The 21952-nt window shown below is 47.6% G+C and overlaps 1 protein-coding gene across 1 annotated transcript in view; it reads right to left on the reverse strand.

Moving 5' to 3' along the window:
• SORL1 (sortilin related receptor 1) overlaps positions 1-20154 on the reverse strand; it is a 115585-nt gene extending 95431 nt beyond the window's left edge. The window contains exon 1 of the mRNA XM_079954896.1: positions 19786-20154. Within this exon, the coding sequence (XP_079811022.1) occupies positions 19786-20109 (324 nt within the window). The 5' untranslated portion in view covers positions 20110-20154. The remainder of the gene's footprint in view (positions 1-19785) is intronic.
• Positions 20155-21952: the final 1798 nt, after the last annotated feature.

The following is a 21952-nucleotide window of genomic DNA, read 5'->3' on the forward strand; positions in this document are numbered from 1 at the left end:
GGATCCATGACAGATGGCCATCCAACCTCTGCTTAAAAACCTCCAAGGAAGAAGAGTCCACCACCTCTCATGGGAGTCTGTTCCACCGTCAAACAGCTCTCACAGTCAGAAAGTTTTTTCCAAAGGTTTAGTCGGAATCTCCTTTCTTGTAACTTGAAGCCACTGGTTTGAGTCCTACCCTCCAGAGCAGGAGAAAACTAGCATGTTTCTTCTTCCACGTGACAGCACTTAAGATATTTGATGGCTATCGTATCTCCTCTCAGTCCCTTCTTTTTCAGGCTAAATACACCCAGCTCCTTCAAGCGTTCTTCAAAAGGCTAAATTTGATTTCACTCACGCTAAACCAATCTTTCAAATGCACTGGCTTCTCCCCCCCCCCCGCCCCAACACACACACCATGACCAAAACCTTAATTTTCATCCTGTCTTCTGTTCCTATAAATATTTGTAACCCCGAACAAGACAGCTTATTACAAGCCATGTCATATAGGCCATCCAGGGTCATCCATTGCTTCCTTCTCCTTGTATCCATACACCTCTCATCAATGCTGCAAGTCATATATATCTTCCCATACACATAAAAATGTAAGGCTGTCATCACACAGTCCCCCACTGGAGGTTCTGTAGTGCCACATCACGATCAGTGGGGTTGGCGAGCAGCACAGGCTGAGGTGGCAGCCCTGTGTGCGTGCGTGCATGTCACATATATTTCAACAGTGTGATAGACAGCACTCAGAAGCTTGCAACACAGTGACGCCTCAACACCCACCCTGATATTTATACTTAGCTCCCAGAAGATTCAGCCTGCCGGAGGTGTTTTCAAGCATTCATTCAGCTGTTAATTAATCACCTGTTCGTGACTCAGACAATGTGGTTGGACTCAGTTGCCCCAGGAACAGCTTTCCTTAATGGAGCCGCCCTTAAAAAGTAAACAAGAGTTGGAAGCAGGTGTTTTGCTGCTGGTAACATTAACCCTGCACTGAGCGTAGCATGCAGCAGAAAGATTTGTTCTGCACAGCCTCTCTCATCTCTACTTGTAGAAAGCCCCAATACAAAACCAGTTTCTTTCATACGAGAGATATGAACACCGGCACCCCAGCACTTCTCTTCCCAGTTTTATTCCAATTGGGGAGCAGGGGACACACCCAGGCAGATAGGTTTGACACTACAGTGGTACCTCGGGTTAAGAACTTAAATTTGTTCCGGAGGTCTGTTCTTAACCTGAAACTGTTCTTAACCTGAGGTACCACTTTAGCTATTGGGGCCTCCCACTGCCGCGCAATTTCTGTTCTCATCCTGAAGTAAAGTTCTTAACCCGAGGTACTACTTCCGGGTTAGCGGAGTCTGTAACCTGAAGCGTTTGTAACCCAAAGCATTTGTAACCCGAGGTGCCACTGTAATCCCAAATGCTTGGAGCAGACAACAGGCTATCTTGCTACCATGCCTGCATCTCAGCTATTCCTCTTTGTACAGAGATCCTGGCAAACTGATTTATAATACTCAGCCCTTCTGAAATGCTTCAGAATTGAGAGCATTTCACATAAACTCTTTCAGCAACCCTTAACCACAATTGTGTCAGGCAGGCCAGTTTTATTCGCACTGCCAGTCGATGCTGAGAGAGTTATGTGCGGCTTTGCGAGTTTGCAGCAGAGGCAAGACGCACCAGAGGGATTGCTCAGTCGGTAGAGAACGAGACTCTTAATCTCAAGGTCATGGGTTCAAGCCCTACATTGGGCAAAAGATTCCTGCATTGCAGGGGATTGGACCAGTTGATCCTCGTGCTCCCTTCCAGTTGTACCATCCTATGAGTCTATGATGCGAATTTCAGCATCTAAACCCAAAACACGACCATCTCTTTCAATAATATACATGATGTTCTGTCAAGGGTGGAGAACCTTTTCCCACCGGAGGGCCACATTTGTTTTCATTTATTTGTTGTTACATTTTTATCCCACCTTTGGTTCCCCTCCTCTCCATTTTTAGCCACACAACAACCCTGAGAGGCAGGTTACGGCCAGAGGCTGTGACTGGCCCAAGGTCACCCCATGAGCTTTGTGGCCCAGTGGGGATTCGAACCCTGGTCTCCCAGGTTCGGGGACTCATTCCAGCCAAGCCAAAGCACTCGAGGAAGGTGCAGACAGAGTCAGTGAAGAGTACGGCCTACTGAGGGGTACGGCCTGAGAAGAGTCTTAGGGGTCGGATAGAGAAGCCTGGGGAGCCATGTTTGGCCCTTAGGCCTGAGGTTCCCCCCAGCCCCAGTGTACGCGATGCAATGAGGCAAATTGTGTTTTCACAAAGAAGCAGCTTCACCCAAAAGGGTCAGAACAGATCTGAAGATGTGGACAAAAGAAGGTTTCAGACCTCCTTCAGGTTTCGAGGAGGGAACTGACACATGTGCCTTTCGCAAAACCACAATGTGAATCTGGCACTGCCAAATCATGCAATAGGACTGAGTAAGGAAACTAGAAGCAGGAGAGAACGACAAGCAGCAGAAGCCACAAGACACCAGCCTTTCTGAACTCGAAAACCACCTTCACAATCCCAAACCCAATAAACGCCTTCACTGGATTTCTTTCTATTTTTTTGTGATGAGTCAATAAAATCTGGGCTTCCTGGCTTCTCCCCCCCCCCCCCCAAGACCACAATGCCCAAATTTATGTCTTAATCCCCATCATGTTGAGGAGGCCGGGTTTATTTGAGTCATAAAACTCTGAAAGGCTGACTTGTAAATAGCTATTTTCCCTGTAATGAATCAGGCCTGGCAGAACGAAATGAGGTGGACAGAGCACGAGGCTCCAGAATGAACTGTACAGCTTCACAGGGCAACGGGGAAGGATCTTTGAATGTTTGTGCATCAAAAAAAAATGGCCTAGGGTTGGTTTATTTCCTACTGGCAGGGAGTTTTGCTACCTGGGGAAGCAGCTGCAAGCAGTGCAGTCCTTTCACCCATGTCGCAACACTCTTTTATCGTTCCATCTCTGTGGATTGTTTCTATGTACACTGCTCACAAATGCAAATAATTAAGTGTGTGTGTGTGTGTGTGTGTGTGTGTGTATCTGAAATAAATAAATGTCATCTAGATTAAGGCGGTAACATTACTGAAAGGAAAGGCTGCAGTTCAACGGTAGAGCACACTTCTCACATGCAAATCCTTCACGTCTCTAAAGGTAAAGGTAAAGGGACCCCTGACCATTAGGTCCAGTTGTGACTGACTCTGGGGTTGCGGCGCTCATCTCGCATTATTGGCCGAGGGAGCCGGCATACAGCTTCCGGGTCATGTGGCCAGTATGACTAAGCCGCTTCTGGCGAACCAGAACAGAGCACGGAAATGCCGTTTACCTTCCCCGCCAGAGCAGTACCTATTTATCTACTTGCACTTTGACGTGCTTTTGAACTGCTAGGTTGGCAGGAGCAGGGACTGAACAATGGGAGCTCACCCCGTCGTGGGGATTCGAACCGCCGACCTTCTGATCGGCAAGACCTAGGCTCTGTGGTTCAACCCACAGCGTCACCCACGTCCCTCAACAGAACATTCACGTCTCTAAGTAAGTCTGAAATGGACTTCTGCAAGAAATCCTGGAAAGCTGCTGCCTGTCAGTGTAGACCAGCGTTTCCAAAACTTGGCTCTCTAGCTGCTTTTGAACTACAACTCCCATCATTCTAGCAGGACCAGTGGTCAGGGGTGATGGGAACTGTAGTCCAAAAACTGCTGTAGGCCCAAGTTTGGGAAACCCTGGAATACTGCCCTAGATGGACACAATGGTCTGCCTTGGGATCCAAGGCAGACATAGGGATAATTGTGTCACTTTTCCTGATTTTAATGCTAGTGCTTCTGTTCCATTTTCTAGCGTTCCTTTCACACTGCGGTACCTGTTGCATTATGGAACTGTGGCCTTTTGTCCAAGAAATAAGCATTTCACAATGAATTTCATTCACATCAGTGGGCATGGTGTGATACAACAATGGAAGCCACTGGACAACATGGCTGCTACTCTCCCCCTCCCCCCCCCCCCCCCGTTTCTGCCCATGCCTGCTTCTGTTCCCCCATGAAAACAGCAGGGAACATCTATACAGCAGAATACCCCTCCAAATTTCATCACTTTAATAATTGACATTTTCTGGGTTAAGGGGGCTGCAAACTGATTTTTTTTTCCTGGAACCTAATAACACAGAAATGAGCACTGAATGTGTGCTAAGTACAGTTAGTTTTCTGCATGTGGGTTGTACGTTGTGAGAAAGCTCAAATATAGCAGTTAGGGAAACGGAATGGAATAAACTGCTGTGTGAATGTAGCCTTGGGTTAAGGCAGTTTTCCGGGCTTCTAACATCACAGGGCTGTCAGCCCATCTGCACAAGCCACCAGCTTGTTTTGGAATTACCGTCCATAGCCACTTCCACCAGACTGGCAGAACAGAATTAATCCACATGCTGCCCGAAGTCTAAATGCTGGGGGGGGAAATACGCCGTTGCATAACAAATCCACCCTGGATCTGAACGGCTGAGCTGCAGCTCTCCTCTTTTTGTTCTAAGAAGAAGGGGGCGGGGAGGCAGAACAGAAGCATCGCCAGAATGCCGTTCCATAAACCAACCTTAGTGAAACTTCACCTGCCAGGTTCCAGCATGAAAGCAACTATTTCAAGGCAAGAGCTACGTTACACCCCCTCTCCTCTCTCCAGCGAGGCCTTAATGTGCATTAGGAGGAGACTAGGGGGCGGGGAGGACAACCATACGTCAACAGACACAAAAAGGCCATTCTCATTGTTCTGCCAACCTCCAGCAAGAGACAGAACCCAGAGCGGAGATCTGCCAGTCGCTTCACCCTCATTGGTATGGTACAAGCATTGCAGGACGGACTGTGGGACCTATAATTGGCTGGCTCTTCTTCATTCTCCTATTGAGAACAATTCCTTCACCCCCCTTGACAAGCGATCTGCATTAGCAAATCATGTTACATCTGTAGCAACGTACACTTAAGGCTAACTAAGATTGATCTAAGATTGCAGCCTTTTCCCCACAGGTGGAGAGGGTCTTTCAGGGTTACCTAGAACCCCTTTAATGCCTTTTCAGTGCTGGCACAACTCCCTAATCCCCATGGAGGGGAAAGGACTTCGCCCTGGAGATCTTGAACCTTAAGAGGTGAGGTACAAAGGATTACAAATAAATATCAAAATCTGCTTTCAAATCACCGTTCCCGAAGCCTTAGCCTTAACCACAGTTTGTTCGGCCCAATGCAAGCGCAATGCTAAACAGTCCTAGCCACCATGGCCAATTTTCAGGAACGGTAGGAATTATAACCCTACAACTTCTGAGGGGCCAGCAACTCCCCACCCCTGCCGCACTGTAATGAATCCTAAGACCGTACAACTGAAAATATTCTTGCCCTGATTTGTATCATGATTAATACCCAGTCTTTCCCCCAGACTGGGACTCAAGGCAGCGTACACTAATTAAAACATCACCGATAAAACACAGAAAGCTAAAAACCTATAAAAGATTGTTGCAATTAAACTCTAAAAGGACAAAACTGTCACTGCTGAGGCCCTTTCCCTTAAAAAGGAATACTGCAGCCTTCACCTGCTGGCGGAAGCACAACAAGGAGGGAGCCAGTCTAGCTTCTCTAGGAAGGGACTTCCAAAGTCTGGGTGCAACCACCAAAAAGGCCCTCTCCCACATCCCCACCAAGAGTGCCTGAAAGGGTAGCAGGACTGAGGGAAGGGCCTCCCCTAAAGATCTCAGAGCCTGGGCAGGTTTGTAGGGGAGAATACAGCCCTGCAGATAGCCAGGACCTAAGTTTTTCCCCAGTCTCCATTTCCTTTCCCTTTCTCTGTGGTGTACCTAGCATCTGGTTCTAGGTTAGGGGTCACTAAGGATGGCAGAGAAATTAAAGTGTGTGGGGTTGTTGTGGTTGTTTTGCATTTTAATGAGAAACTAGCAAATTCACACTTCTCAATCCCATACACAAGCCGAAACACTTTCACTTTCATCCTCAAAATTCGCATTTTTGTTCTACCAACCAATGTGTAAACAAACGCATATGTTAGGGGGAAAGTCTGCAAAAAAAGGGCTATACATTAGAGAAAGTAACATACAAACATATGTTATGACTGCTCATTCTTTGCAAAGTGCTGCAGACATGGAAGATGGTGCTTTTCATCCATGCTAAAATGAGCTCCCCCAGCCCGCCCCCGATGAGTCACTACTAAACTTCTTCTGAAATAGCTTGAATTGTTTTAAATTACTCTTATTTGCATCATGTCTTTGGTAATCCGCCCTGGAGATCTTAAATCTTAAGAGGCAAGGTACAAAAGATTACAAATAAATATCAGAATCTGCTTTCAAATGACAGTTCCCAAAGCCTTAGCCCTAACCACAGTTTGTTCGGCCCAATGCAAGTGCAATGCTAAACAGTTATGCATAAACAACAAGATTCCAGTCACATGAGAGACGGAAAGGATGAAAAATACAGGTGAGCAACCTGTTCCTAGTCTCTCGATCACAATCTGCAGATCAAGAACACTGTGTCTGACTCTGCACTGGGTCACGGAGTTCTAAATACATAATAAAGAATAGATTTCTTAGTCTTTTGAGTTGCCATTAGACTCTCTGTTGTTTTTGCTAGAACGGACTAGCACAGCTACCTCTCTAGACATAAACAGATGGGCTGAAACCTAGGACACAGTCAGATGGACATAAACCTGACCGAGACCCTCTTAAGAATATTAGGGGTAGGCGGACAGGGGAAGGACCAGACCATGTGAAAAACAAACATAATATTTTAGCTGCAGTTCATTCATTTTTGGCTTTGTTTTCTTGTTATAAAAAAGCATGCCTAGACATTCCATTGTTGCACCCATAACCTAGCTTCAAGGTGCCATTTAGCTCCTAGCTTTCGTATCTCAGTTTTTACACCACTTGGGACTTACACTTATTGGATCCGGGAGGCATATTGGCAGGTAAAACAGAACAGATCTCATCTGAAAATTCCAGTGTTTCAGGTAGCAGAACTAAGTAAGTATTTAATTATCCATCATCCATGGGGGTTTTGTAAATCCAATTTATTTAGCCAAAACTAAACTAAACACAATACAAAACACAAAACACTTACAGCAATAGGTCCAGTGCACTATACAGAATCCATCACAACCTCCTCAAAGATTAACAAGTTCTAAGGATCATGTCACATACATGAAAGTTGCCAAATATCCATGACTGGCATTGTTGGGTGCTGGCCTGGTGCATATGTAATAAAGTTCTACCAGGTGGCATAAAATTATTGTGGTTTCTCTCTTCCCTGCACAAACCAGGTTTTACATGTAATTTGCTCTGCTATTGCTGAACTCCAAATCCTTTTCAACCACGCAAGTAAGTTTAGGGAATCCAAAAATTCCCGCTGTTGAGGGACAGTTTGTCTAGTCACAGTTAAGAAATGTGAAATCCAGTTGATAGCCTTATGTCCCTTAAACAAAGAAAATTCAATATTATCACTTGTAATGTTAATCAGTTCCTTATGTACATCAGACAAGTGCTTTCAGTGCTGCATACCCTCCTGAACCCAGGGCTAATCGTGGAGGTCAAATGAGCCAATTGTACAGGTATTAGGGTTGTCATACTAAATAAAAAAAAAAAGGTCAACATCTCTGCTTCCCCAAAACTTTTCTGTCTGAATTTTCACTTTTTGAAATATGGCAACCCTAACAGATATCCTATATAATTGGTGTATGATTTTTACTGCAATCTCTTTAATTTTAATAAAAACTGTCTTCACATGGTTGCTTGACCACAACTGTCTCAATTCTGTCTTTAATTACATAACCCAGATCTTTCTCCCATGTTTTTCACATGAGAAAGCGGTCCCATTTGGATGTTTTCATAAAAAGATAAAACAATCCCTTTTCCCACTCAAGACGTTGCAAGAATGCTGGATGCAGGATAGAGGTGTCACACGCTGGGGTCACAGGGGCCAAAGCCCATTATGATTTCAGCTGCAGGGTCCCAGTCTCCAGTGTACTTTCAGCATGAAAGGAGATGAGTCAACCACAGAGGATTGGCTCCTGAGGTTACTCTGGAGAAGGCGCGCGGGAAGAACAATGAGGAGCTCTGTGCTCCAAAGCTAAGCATTTGCAAACAAGGTGCTTCATTTTCAAGGAAATTGTGTTCAAGTCCTATTGTATACAACAAAAGTTCAAGGAAAACACAACTTAAGTCACTCCAAAAGAAGAGACTGGAGCACTCCAAATCCAATTGCCCATGTACATACACAGAAAACAGATCTAGCCAAAAGACGACACATGGAAATCTGCATAGATTGTTGCATTGCATCCCTAATTATTATTCTTGTACAGCCTTAGAATCAAAGAATCATAGAACTGAAGAGCTGGAACGGACCCTGAGGATCATCTAGTCCAGCTTCCATACGGAGATCGAACCAGCAACCTTGGCGTTATCGGCAGCATGCTTTAACAAGCTGAGCTATCCTGTTGTATAATCACAGAATGGCTGTGACTATCATGGAGGGACTCTGTACATTGGTACCTCAGGTTACATACGCTTCAGGTTACAGACTCCGCTAACCCAGAAATAGTGCTTCAGGTTAAGAACTTTGCTTCAGGATGAGAACAGAAATCGGGCTCCGGTGGCGCAGCAGCAGGAGGAGGCCTCATTAGCTAAAGTGGTGTTTCAGGTTAAGAACAGTTTCAGGTTAAGTACGGACCTCCGGAACGAATTAAGTACTTAACCTGAGGTACCACTGTACTTCTTAATTTGCCACTACTCCACTACGATGCAGGATCAGGAATGGGGGTGTGCTTGATTCCTTTGGAAGGGAAGTACAGTCGTACCTCGGAAGTCGAACGGAATCCATTCCGAAAGTCCGTTCGACTTCCAAAACATCTGGAAACGAAAATGTGGCTTCTGATTGGCTGCAAGAGGCTCCTGCAGCCAATCAGAAGCCGCGGAAGCCCTGTTGGGCGTTCAGGTTCCAAAGAACGTTCGCAAACCAGAACAATCACTTCCAGGTTTGCAGCGTCCGACTTTTGACTTGCAAGGCGTTCAGGAACCAAGGTACAACTGTAATGCGGCAGGTAGGGAGAATAAAAGTCTGGGACTTTCAGAGAAAAAAGGATTTCTTCCTTATCCTGCCATTTTGATCAAGATATCTTTATTTCATCACCAGCTCCCTGGTGGGACAACAGAAACACATTCAACTTGCAAACTGCCTTGAGAACAACAGATGGAGATGAAATGTTTAGCTAATTTGGGAGTCAGATGCACAGAGATAAAGATGGGAAGGGAACTGAACTTCTGCCTGCTTTTTGTAGGATCCAGCTGCCCGTCCCAACCGCTGCCAACTTACTGGGTGGCCGTGAGCCAGACTTCACCTCTCAAGCCTCAGTTTCCTGATCTGCATAATTAAAATAATAATTCACTCCTGCAGGGCTGGAGCAGTAATGAGATGGTGAAATAGGGTTATAAGGAACTAATTCTGTGTAATAACTAATTTTTTAACAGCTGTAAAGGGGGGGGCATTATCTAAACTAAGCAAAAGTTAATGTTTATAGAGCTTTCCCCCTTAATCAAGCCATTTTTATGAGATGCCAAACAGATCCTGCTATGAAGAAAATTGAATACTAGGAGGTTAAGGTCTGATTGTTCTTGGAAAAGGCCCATGGCTGACAAGCCAGCAAATTGGGTTAAAATTAACTATGGTTCATGGCAAACACAGAAATCCATTTTCACTATGCTAACGAAGCTGGCTTCACAAACCACTTTAAATGTTGTTGCTGTTGTTGTTGTTTTTAAAAAAGCAAAACAGGCCCAAGCTATTTTCTTCCCTCATTCAGTCTAAAACCACAAATAATCTAATCACACCGGATTGTTGTATCCAGTGCCAGTCATTCTCAAAGTAGACCCCTTGATTAATGGACACGACTAAGTTAGGTTCATTAATTTCAAACTGTCTGCTTCAAGAATTCAGCTGAACGCAAGCCTTACTCTGCAAAGGCTAGAGCAGCTCACAATAACTGAAGCACAAAATATAGGTTTAAACAAAGAAATTCACATCCACGCCGTACACTTGAACCACATTTAAAGCACATTTACACAAACCCCCAAGAATTTTGGGAACTGTAGTTTACCCTTAACAGAGCTTCAATTGCCGGCACTCTGAATAAACTACAGCTTGCCCGCCATCTTCCTCTAAAACCCCAGGTCTAGAAGATTCCTGAGCCATGTGCTCAGTCCAGATAATTTAAAGGTGGAATCCAAATTGTCTGCCAAAAGCTCCCTACATCTCAATTGTGGGGTCACTGCAGTCTGTGGGAGAATGTCTCTCTCAAGTTCTAAAGATCTCAGGAGGCAACACACCACAGTGACTTGGGAGCAGAGCTTTTAAAATTTTATCTGCTGTCTTTTCTGTGTTATTCGTTAGCTGTTTTTATTATATTTTGGACACTGCGCTGGGACACATGTGGAAGGTGATTAAATACTGCTACTAAAAATAGCAAGACGAAGACAGGAATTTAAGCTATGGAACTCACTCCCACAGTGACGGCCATGAATTTGGATGGCTTCAAAGGTGGCTCAGACAAATTCATGGAGGCCAAGTTTGCATGTCAAGGACCCCCAAGAAACCCCTGAATAAAAACACGTTCACACATCATTTTTGTTTTGGTTTTTGGCATAATTTTGGCCACAACTTTATTGAATCACAGTGAGTGGTTGCTTAGGCATTGGTTAGCGACTATCTGTTCCCACTTGGAGGTAGGAACAGAACTGATAACCACACCCGTGCAGAAGTCAGTAAGGGTAAGCAATTTTGGGGAGAGAATAAAGCTGGGGGCCAGGCTCACAACTCTCCCCAAATGCTCCTGGGGCTCTTGCGTGGCCCTAGCCCTTTGTCAGGGATACGGACAAAAGCATGGCAAGCCCCTGGATTCCTTTAATGGAATACCCTTGCTGCAGCAGCATTGGAGGGGCAGGCACAGCCAACAACATCCCCTCTACCAACCAAAAAATGAACCAATGCCTAACCATAACCTTAGGGACGCGGGTGGCGCTGTGGGTTAAACCACAGCGCCTAGGACTTGCCGATCAGAAGGTCGGCGGTTCGAATCCCCGTGACGGGGTGAGCTCCCATTGCTCAGTCCCTGCTCCTGCCAACCTAGCAGATCGAAAGCACATCAAAGTGCAAGTAGATAAATAGGTACCGCTCCGGCGGGAAGGTAAACGACGTTTCCGTGCGCTGCTCTGGTTCGCCAGAAGCGGCTTAGTCATGCTGGCCACATGACCTGGAAGCTGTACGCCGGCTCCCTCGGCCAGTAAAGCAAGATGAGCGCCACAACCCCAGAGTCGGTCATGACTGGACCTAATGGTCAGGGTCCCTTTACCTTTAACCACAACCTTACAAGTTGTGACAATTTGCTACACAGTAGGCAAAAACCAAATGGCACCAGCCAATCAGCCAAATGGCAAAATTCCTACCAGGCCCCTGCTCCAAAGCAGACGACCCCATGACAGGAATAGCAAACAAACCCTAAATAAAGGGAGGGTGGGCAGGTAATCCGATGTGCGCAGCGAAAAGAGGAAGCTCAACGCTGCGCACAGGGACCTATATAGCACCCCCATCAATCAAATAAAATTGCAACAGTCAATTTTCCCCAGCAACACTGGAGGTGCCCATTCAAATCCATGGCCATCCAAACTAACCCGCCCAGCAACAGGGGGTGTCATGGTTGCTCCCACCGCAACAGGTGCTCTCCAAGAAGGAGAATGTGCTCTATCAACAGCGACTGGCCAGGATGGTTGGAGGCAGGGACGACTCTGAATACTAACTGCTGGAAGCCACAGGAGGGTAGAGTGCTCTTGTGCTCGGATCCTGATTTGCAGGTTTCCCACAGGCATCTGGTTAGCCACTGTGAGAATAGGATGCTAGACTAGATGGGTCCCTGGCCTCATCCAGCAGGCTCTTCTTATTTTCTTATTCCAAATTGAAATGCCACATTCCCAGAGTGGTTTAACCATCAATCCCTCTTGCCAGGGAACTCTGGGAACTGTAGATCTACAAGGGGAATAAGGGCCTCCTAACAACCGCTCAAAAGAAACGAAGATCATGGCCACTGGTCCCATCACCTCCTGGCAAATAGAAGGGGAAGAAATGGAGGCAGTGAGAGATTTTGCTTTCTTGGGCTCCATGATCACTGCAGATGGTGACAGCAGCCACAAAATTAAAAGATGCCTGCTTCTTGGGAGAAAAGCAATGACAAACCTAGACAGCATCTTAAAAAGCAGAGACATCACCTTGCCAACAAAGGTCCGTATAGTTAAAGCCATGGTTTTCCCAGTAGTGATATATGGAAGTGAGAGCTGGACCATAAAGAAGGCTGATCGCCGAAGAATTGATGCTTTTGAATTATGGTGCTGGAGGAGACTCTTGAGAGTCCCATGGACTGCAAGAAGATCAAACCTATCCATTCTTAAGGAAATCAGCCCTGAGTGCTCACTGGAAGGACAGATCATGAAGCTGAGGCTCCAATACTTTGGCCACCTCATGAGAAGAGAAGACTCCCTGGAAAAGACCCTGATGTTGGGAAAGATGGAGGGCACAAGGAGAAGGGGACGACAGAGGATGAGATGGTTGGATAGTGTTCGCGAAGCTACCAGCATGAGTTTGACCAAACTGCGGGAGGCTGTGGAAGACAGGAGTGCCTGGTGTGCTCTGGTCCATGGGGTCACGAAGAGTTGGACACGACTAAACGACTAAACAAACAACCGCTTGGCACCCATAACAAATGACAGTTCTCAAGGTCCTTTTGAGAAAACCATGACAGTTTACCATAAAGTGCTACGATGCTGCTTTAAATGAATAGTGCAGGTGGGCCCCAAAACATAAACGTGATGAGGGAGAATAAGCAAGAATCCTGTTTGATCTGGGAAAGCTATTAGCATTTCCGTGCAAACTCCCTTCATCCAAACAGCCTCAGGGGCACGGAAGAAAACACTTGGATATCCAGACAGCTGATGCAACACAACACATTGTTGACACAAGGTTACAATGACATATTCAGCCTGGCCATGAAATTTAGATAACCAGAACACTTCTGGGAATAACTGGGGGTTTTTTACAAAAAAAAAAAAAAAAAACACCATCAATGTCGATATAAGGAGAAATCGTAATGCAGGGGACTGTAATGAGCTTTTGTTTTTCTTTGGGTTTTAAAAGGCTGCCATTTTGTCTGCTTTTATTTGTGGGATGGGAGGTAAATAAAAGCCATGTGACACGTAATAACTGTGGGAAGTTATCTGCCTGAAAGTAAATCCTTGGACAGATAAGCTTTCAATTTCTGCTAGCAGAATGGGGTGTGTAGGTCTGAGCGGAGAACAAAGAAATAAAGAGGGCACAGGCAGGGGCCTGGCGATCCACCATTCTAAATACAGGAGGCTATGGGAAGGGTTGTGGCTCAGCAGTGGAACATCTGCTTCCCGGTTCGACCCCCATCGTCTCTATAGGAGAACCTTGTCCAAAATCCTGGACAAGTGCTGCCAGTCAGTGAAGGCAGTACTGAAGTAGGTGGATCCAGTGGATCTATTTTGGGAGGGGCCACAGCTCAGTGGTAGAGCATCTGCTTTGCCTGGAGAAGGTCCCAGATTCAATCCCCAGCATCTCCAGCTAGGACTGGGAATGTGCCCTCTCTGAAACCTTGGAAAGTCATGGCCTGGCAGTGCAGACCAGGCACAAGGAATCTTTGGCTCTCGCAACGTTTCTGAACTACAACTCCCATCATCCCTACACATCAGCCGTGCTTGCTGGAGCTGATGGGAGTTGCAGTCTAGCAGCATCTGGAGGTAAAATGTAAAGGGACCCCTGTCCATTAGGTCCAGTCGTGACCGACTCTGGGGTGCGGCGCTCATCTCGCTTTACTGACCGAGGTCATGTGGCCAGCATGACTAAGTCGCTTCTGGCGAACCAGAGCAGGGCACGGAAACACCGTTTACCTTCCCGCCAGAGCGGTACCTACTGTATTTTTCGCCCCATAGGACGCACTTTTTCCCCTCCAAAAATGAAGGGGAAATCTGGGTGCGTCCTATAGGGCGAATGCAGGCTTTCGCTGAAGCTTGGAGAGCGAGAGGGGTCGGTGCGCACCGACCCCCCTCGCTCTCCAGGCTTCGGGAAGACATCCGCAACCTAGGCAGCCCTGCGGGAACCCCACGCTGCGGATAGCAGCCTGCCGCCCGGCGCGCAGAGCGCCCTGAAGCAGAGCGCCCCTCGTGCCGGGCAGACATCGACCAGCCCCACAAGCTCGGGGGACAGCGGGGAGGCGCAGCACCGCCATCCCGCTGTTCCCCGACCTGGTTTTGGGAGAGAAATAAAGGAAAACATTTTTTCCTTTATTTCCCCCCCCCCCAAAAAAAACTAGGTGCGTCCTATGGGACGGAGCGTCCTATGGGACGAAAAATACGGTAATTATCTACTTGCACTTTGACGTGCTTTCGAACTGCTAGGTTGGCAGGAGCAGGGACCGAGCAACGGGAGCTCACCGCATTGCGGGGATTCGAACCGCCGACCTTCTGATCGGCAAGTCCTAGGCTCTGTGGTTTAACCCACAGCGCCATCAGCGTCCCATACATCTGGAGGAGATGGAGGCAAATTCATGGTGCGCTAGATGGACTAAGGCAGCTTTTTCCCATGTTCCTAGTTATCCAGCCACCCTGCTTCTTGATTTTGCTGCCTACCTGGGACTGCAAAAATGGTAGGTGGTGTTGTGAAGCCTCTAACAAGCTGGATCCCCAAGGCTCTTGAACGATGCTGATCTTGCAGGGGGAAAGAGTGCTCCAAGAGTGCCAGTCTTGGACAATCAGTGGAGGGGGCTCATGCCTGCTCCCCCACTGACTGTCACCCCTAACTGACCTTGTCTTTATAGCTTGATGAGGGTCTGGGGTGGTGGTCAAATACACCATGGTTAAGGAAATAGGCTAAATTCACACAGAATGCCAAGCCATAGTTATAGCATGCCAAGGTTTGCAAGCCAACAGCAACAAACTATGGATCTAAGCTACGCTTTGTTGCCAATAAACAAACCACAGTTAAGCCACTGGGAAAGGTTCACACATAATGCTATGCCATTGTTTAATAAACCATGGTTCGGTATACTTTGATGGCAACCCTGGCTTACAATTCAAGAGCCCATAGGAAGGCTTAACTGTGGTCTGTTTATTGGCAACAAAGCACAGCTTAAATCCATAGTTTGTCGCTGTTGGCTTGCAAACCTTGGTTTACGCAGAAGAAGAAAAATCTGAGAGCTTTAGAATAATCATCTATAAAACCACACAATTTTTTAAAAAACCATATAATGTTTTAAAATCAGAAAACCATATGTTTTAAAATCAGAAAACCATATACGTAATGATTTAAAATCAGACTGGGGTCTGTTCTATATTCCACCATCACCTGTGTCACAGTAGGTGGGAATATGGGAGAGGGCCTTTTCCACTGACGTGCCCCTGTGGAACTCCCTGCCCCAGGAGATTTCACTGAGCGGCATTTAAAACGACAAGTGAAAACTTCTCTGTTGCAGAGCATCTTTGGCCTGAATACCTTCTGAACAGCTATCCCCTCTGCTATTGGAAGTGAGTTGTTGCTGTCCTTTCAATCTGGCTACATTTCACTATTTTTTACAGGACTATTTTAAAAATAAAATATGCAACAAAAACAGGAACCCCCCAAAAGGAAGTGAAAGCAGAAGCAAAAATTGAAAACCATTTGATAGCTGTAGGCAAATGAAATAAGATAGTATAAGAAATAGAAGAGAGGTAGCACCTATATATTTTGAATCAGTTTTCAGAATTTCTCTGAAGGAAGTCCAGCAGGAGTTGAAATGTGTTGGATCAATAAACCTCTTTACAGTCTACTCTATAGTTCACAGTGGGGGTCACTTCTGCTTCCAGTTTCTGTTTTTATATATATATATAAAAGATCTGTGAAACTAGGTGGAAAGAAGAAATATAAATGCAAACTAGTCCAACATGTGGACCCACGCCATCAACAAAAGGCCAAATTTTTTTTAATGGGAAGAGCCAAATAAGAACAATTTGGATAAAGTCTGGGAACGCCTTTAAGGAAGCATAACTGTGCTCTGAATGCTCCTTTTCTGTATCGCCTAAAAATAGTGGTTGCCATTTCTGAAAACGGATCCGGCAGCCTGTTAGAAATGCAAGTAACTCTTTGATTTCAGCACGGATAAGAACAGTCTTTCCACAAGGATGTTCTAACTCTTCTCCTTTCTAACACTTCGTACAAGTCCAGCATCCTCCCTCCCTTCTTCCCATTAGGAGTAAAACGAAACATGAGTCCTCTAATTCACTGGGGGGGGGGTGGACTACACGTTCCCCCAATACAGGGCCGGAGAGAACATTTTTTTTCTGACGGAGGGCCAACGTCCCTTCTCAACAATCTTCCAGCGGCCACATCCCAGTGGTGGTGGGTGGGGCCGGAACCAAAAGTGGACGAAGCAAAAAATTGTAAATTTTACATTTTACAGTAGGGTTGTTTCTACACACACACACCCCTTCCCCTCTGTCCTTCCAGCAGGCAAGCAAGAGGCATGATCAGAGTTCAAGGACAAAGTCCAGCCAGGCAAGAAGCCTCAAGGAAGGCGCAAAGCAAGGCGACTGATGGCTGTGGCTGTGGACGGATGTGGAGAGTCCAGGAGGCCAGATGGAGAGGTTGGGAGGCCCATATTGGGGCCCCAGGGCCGGAGGTTCCCCACCTATGCTCTGTCCTGGCTGTTTTTAACAGGCCATACAGAATAGGGTGAGGCACCAGGCAGCAAACCATGGCTCCACAACTGAGGTATAGTGAATCAGGCAGACTTGAGAGATCAGGGATCAAAATCCCACTCAGCTGCGAAACTCACTGGGTGACCTTGGAAGCCACTGCTCACTGTCTTTCAGCCTGACCTACCATGCAGGGTTGTTGTATGGGTAAAATGCAGGCAGGGAGTGAAGAAGTCTGCACACCACTTTGGAGGAAAGGGAGATCCAAATGTCATAATGAAAATACGGGCTTTTTAACCTCATTCCCCGGAACAGCAAGACAGGCCTTCGGAACTCAGCTGCTCAGTACCATTCCCCTGTGTCTTGTTCGTGAGACAGACAGACAGAGAGAGAGAATATCATAGAATTGTAGAGTTGGAAGGGTCCCGAGGGTCATCTAGTCCAACCCCCTGCAAGGCAGGAATCCCATGCTGTGTTAATGATGCAGAAGAGGAGGTTAAGGAGTCCCTTGGCTGCATCTCAGCTTGGGTGGAGGTATCCAAGGCATAGACCTGTGTGTTTTTAGGGGATGGGCCATAGGTCAGAGGCAGATAATTTGCTTTGCTTGCAGATGGTCCCAGGATCAGGACTGGGAGGAAGGCCTGTCTGAAGTCCCAGAGAGCTGCTGCCAATCAGTGTAGACAATAATGGGGTAGATAGACCAACCGTCTGACACGGTGTTAGGCAGCTTCCCATGTGGAAAGGGCCCTAGCTCAGTGCTAGAACACCTGCCTTGCATGCAGAAGGTTCCAGGTTTAATCCACGCCATCTCCAGTTATGTTCTCAAGCTGCAAACCCTGAACAGCTGCTGCTTGTCAGTGCTGAGCTAGGTGGATCCACAGTCAGACATGAAATAAGGCGGCTTCCTATGTTCTTTTGTGCATGTTTTGGAGCAGGGGCGGCGCGGGGGGGGTTGTACCTTGGGATCAGAGGTTACGATGGAGGCCAGTTGAAAAATCTCTATCAGTGTTTCCCAAACCTGGGTCTCCAGCTGTTTTTGGACTACAATTCACATCATCCCTGACGACTGGTCCTGCTAGTTAGGGATGATGGGAGTTGTAGTCCAACAATAGCTGGAGACTACAGTGGTACCTTGGGTTAAGAACTTAATTCGTTCCAGAGGTCTGTTCTTAACCTGAAACTGTTCTTAACCTGAAGCACCACTTTAGCTAATGGGGCCTCCTGCTGCTGCTGCGCCGCCGTCACGCGATTTCTGTTCTCACCCTGAAGCAAAGTTCTTAACCCAAGGTACTATTTCTGGGTTAGCGGAGTCTGTAACCTGAGGTACCACTGTGTTTGGTACCCAGAAACCTATCACTACTCTCCGGCCTAAAGTGATCAAACACGCAACCTGCACCTGCTTATTATCAGGTACGCAACTTGATGCATTTGAGAGATTTCATGTTCAGAGGAATGTGGTATTATCCTCTTACACACCTTCCCCTGTGGTAAATCATTCAAAGAGGGTCTGGTTTGTTTGTTTTTTATTTAAACTCTTTTATCCTGTTCTTCAGTTGGGGGAGGGAGGTTCCCAGAACAGCTTACCAATGTCAGTGATAAAACGGTCCCCACCCTCAGGGCTTACAACCAAAAACACAACACAAAAGGAAAAGGGATTTGGAGGGAAGAGGAGAAAGGGAAACTCAAAAGCAAAAAAAAAGACTTGTTTTCTCCGAAAGGACTCAGTATGAGATGCCTGCTGCCATCCTAGGTTTGCAAACAGGCAAAACAATAAGATGTTTGAACAATCAAAATCCAGAAATTGCTACCCCAGGGCTTTTTTCTCCTGAAGTAACTTCCCCCCTGCTCACATGCATAAGCAACAGCAAGGTGTGTCAGACCCACTCCTGAGACAACTGTCTTAAGTTAAATCACAGGTGTGTTTCTCTTGTTCCCAGAGGGAACGTGCCAATTAAGCTGCACCAGAACTTAAGATGAGAATTAAACCTCTGGTTTGGATGGATCTCAGAAAGAGTAACCTGTGACAAAAAGGTGAAAGGCACTGTACACAGCTACTCGCCTATGGCGATGCAGAACTGCCATCAGGTGACCATGAAAGGAGGTCTTGCAAAAGTTGGATATCTTTCTTTCCTTCCTTCCATCCACCATAAACAAACAAAAAGGGCTATGTCACAATGTTGGACTAGTTAACTAATTTGCAAAGCTAACCTGAATTGCATCAATTCCTTGCCATTTTTTCCAGAGCAAAAAACAACAGTGGCAACCCGAATCGCAGTCTGACGCTTTTAAACTTTTGGGAGGGAGAAGGTTGCAAGATGAGAAAAAAAAATAAAAAAATAAAAATGACAGTGTGGTCCAAGGTTGCCCAAAACTGGCCTCCTGCCCGAGCAGCGGCTGAGAAGCGGCTGCAGCGCTCAGTTCCCCGCACTGCATTGTTTGCATCTGACACGCACCGATTCCAAAGAAGAAATATTTACAGTTCGATTCCCACCAGTTACGCGTGTGATACAACAACAACCAACAACCACCCTTGCAACTGGACCCGCGAGTCACCTGAGTCGCAAACCTCCCCCCGTCCCCAAAAAAAAGCAGAGAGAGATCGCCTAAGAGCCAGGAAGCCCAGAGCCCCTGATCCATTTGGAGAGGGGGATGCGGAGTATGATGGTGGGGAGAGGAAGAGGCAGGGCGAACTGAAGGGCGCCCACTACCCAATTTGAAACCGCGCGTGGCTCAAAGGCGGCGGGGAACGAAGGAACATTGGACTGAGAACTGCGTGCATTCCAACCAGACAGCGCCGCGCAAAGATGGGGGCATAACAAAAGCTCCTTTTGCAAAGAGGGGGTGGAGTGGAGGATGTTGCAAAGAAAACGCAAGGACCTGGAAGCAGAGCGCGCGCCCCCTCCCCGCTCCAAATTCCGCGCGATGCTGGCTGGCTGGCTGGCTTGCCAAATCGGGGGGAGCCTTGCGAGACAAGGCGATGGAGGGGTGCCAGAAGGTGGCCCCAAAGGTGCCCGCTCACCTGTCCGTACACCTTCATGGACTCCTGCTGCTGGGCGGCGGCGGCGCTCCGCTTGCTCCGCAGCATCTCGCCCGGCGTCGGCTGCCTGACTGTGCCATCGGGACTGCTCGCCCGCAGCACCTCGAAGCCCCGGTCCTGAGCTCGGGATGTGAAAGCGGCGTGCAGCCGCAAGGTCTTGCCGGCGGACTCGGCCGGCCGGAGGCTGCAAGCGGATAACAGGAGGAGGAGGAGGAGGGCGAGACGCGGCGGCGGCATCGCCAACCGGGCGGCCGTTTCCCGGAGCGGAGAGCGCGGCTCCCCGGCGCGGCTTCTCCCTGTCGCCATGTTCGCTGCTTCCGCGCTCCGCCGGCTTGGCGAGCTGCAAAGTGGGGCGCCGCCGCCAGGACAGAATGTGCAATAGGATTGCAAAGCCGGGAAACCCGGTGGCGGCGGCGAGGGGGGGGGGGGGGTGGCGAGGGAGCAACAGCAGCGAGCAGATTCAGGCCAGCTGCAGGCAGCTCGGCTCCGGCGCGCGCCACGGGCCCGGGGCTGCACGCGCTGCTTCCCGGGGCATTGCAACCCTTCCTTGCCTTTTGCGCGGTGCGGGGCAAAGCAGCGAGCGAGCGCGCGCGTAGCGAAATTATTCGCTCGGGTGTTGTTGTTGTTTGTATTTGCAGCCTCTGGCTTGCACCAGCCGGCCACGGTGTGCGGGTGCAAGTCACGTGTCATCTCCCCACCCCCACAAAACGCACACACACGCATGCACGCTTTTCTCCGTAATCTTCTTTGCCTGCTCCTGGCTTTGACCTCCTAGCAGTACAGCAGCAGGACCTTAAAAGCGAAAGGGCTTTCGCGAATTAAAAAAAAAACTCAATAACATCGCCTTTATTTGTTTCGCCCCGCGCAGAAATGTTTTCTTTGCAAGCGCAAAAAGAAGAACGTGAAGCCTTGGAAAGGTTCCTCCGGGTTCCCTGCGGTGTGTTTTGGTGCGTGCACGTGTGCGTTTGCAGAAGAGCCCATGGTCTCATGTGACAACCGCTTTTCTGAAGCTAAGCGGGGGTATGAATGAAGGCAGCGGCCTGATCCAGCCGGCTCTTCTTCCTTTACTTTCTTATGTTGTAAAACGAAAGAGGGTAAGCTCAGCATACTAAATATGTTGGAGCTGGAAAATGCATCCGTTTTGTTCTAGCGTTATGTTTATTTATTCAATATCTGTATTTATTTACTTACTGCATTTATATCCCACCTTTTCAGTAAGGAACTCATAGTAATGCGTGTACAGATCCACCTATTCATTTCATCCCTTTGAGATAATTTAGGCAGAGAGAGAGGCAGCAACTGGCGAGGACACCTGGTCAGCTTCACATCCCAGTGGGGATTTGAACCCTATTCTCCCAAGACCTAGTCCGGCACTCTAACCACTACACCACACTGGCCCTCTTAAGCAGTGAGGAGGAGCACTCATGGGAAAGGTGGTGATCTGACTACACATAGAGCCAGTGCCATGGGCACACACACACACACCCTTCACACGCTGCTTTCCCAAGGGATCTGGAGAGCACTGAAAAGCACATGGAAGTGAAAGAGGCAAGTGGGAATGAGCATCATTCTTCCAAGTTCCTACTTCCATTCTCTTATGTTATTTTTTCAGGAAGAAGGTAACCACCCTCACTTCATGACCAAAGGGGCAGTGGCTGGCAGGGAGATACTGATAACACCAAGGTTGCTGGTTCGATCCTTATAAGGGACAACTAAATATTCCTGCACTGTGGAGGGTTGGACTAGATGAAGCATCCCCAAACTTGGCCCTCCAGATGTTTTGGAACTACAACTCCCATCATCCCTAGATAACAGGACCAGTGGTTGGGGATGATGGGAATTGTAGTCCGGAAACATCTGGAGGGCCAAGTTTGGGAGTGCCTGGACTAGATGGTCCTCAGGGTCCCTTGCAACTCTACAATTCTGTGATTCTATGTACACCAGGGGCAGACCTCAAGGGCACCGTTGCATCCATAAGGGCCACATAGGTGACCCCTGTCCTAATGGGTGGTTTGGTTGATGCTACAAGAACAGGACCTGAGCCAGAGTGGAAGAAGGCAGTGTGGTGTAGTGGTTAGAGTGTTGGACTAGGACCTGGGGGACTAATTTGAATCCCTGCTCAGAAACGAAGCCTACTGGGTGACCTTGG

Source organism: Podarcis cretensis, assembly GCF_951804945.1.
Source record: "Podarcis cretensis genome assembly, chromosome: 15".
NCBI classification, from domain to species: domain Eukaryota; kingdom Metazoa; phylum Chordata; class Lepidosauria; order Squamata; family Lacertidae; genus Podarcis; species Podarcis cretensis.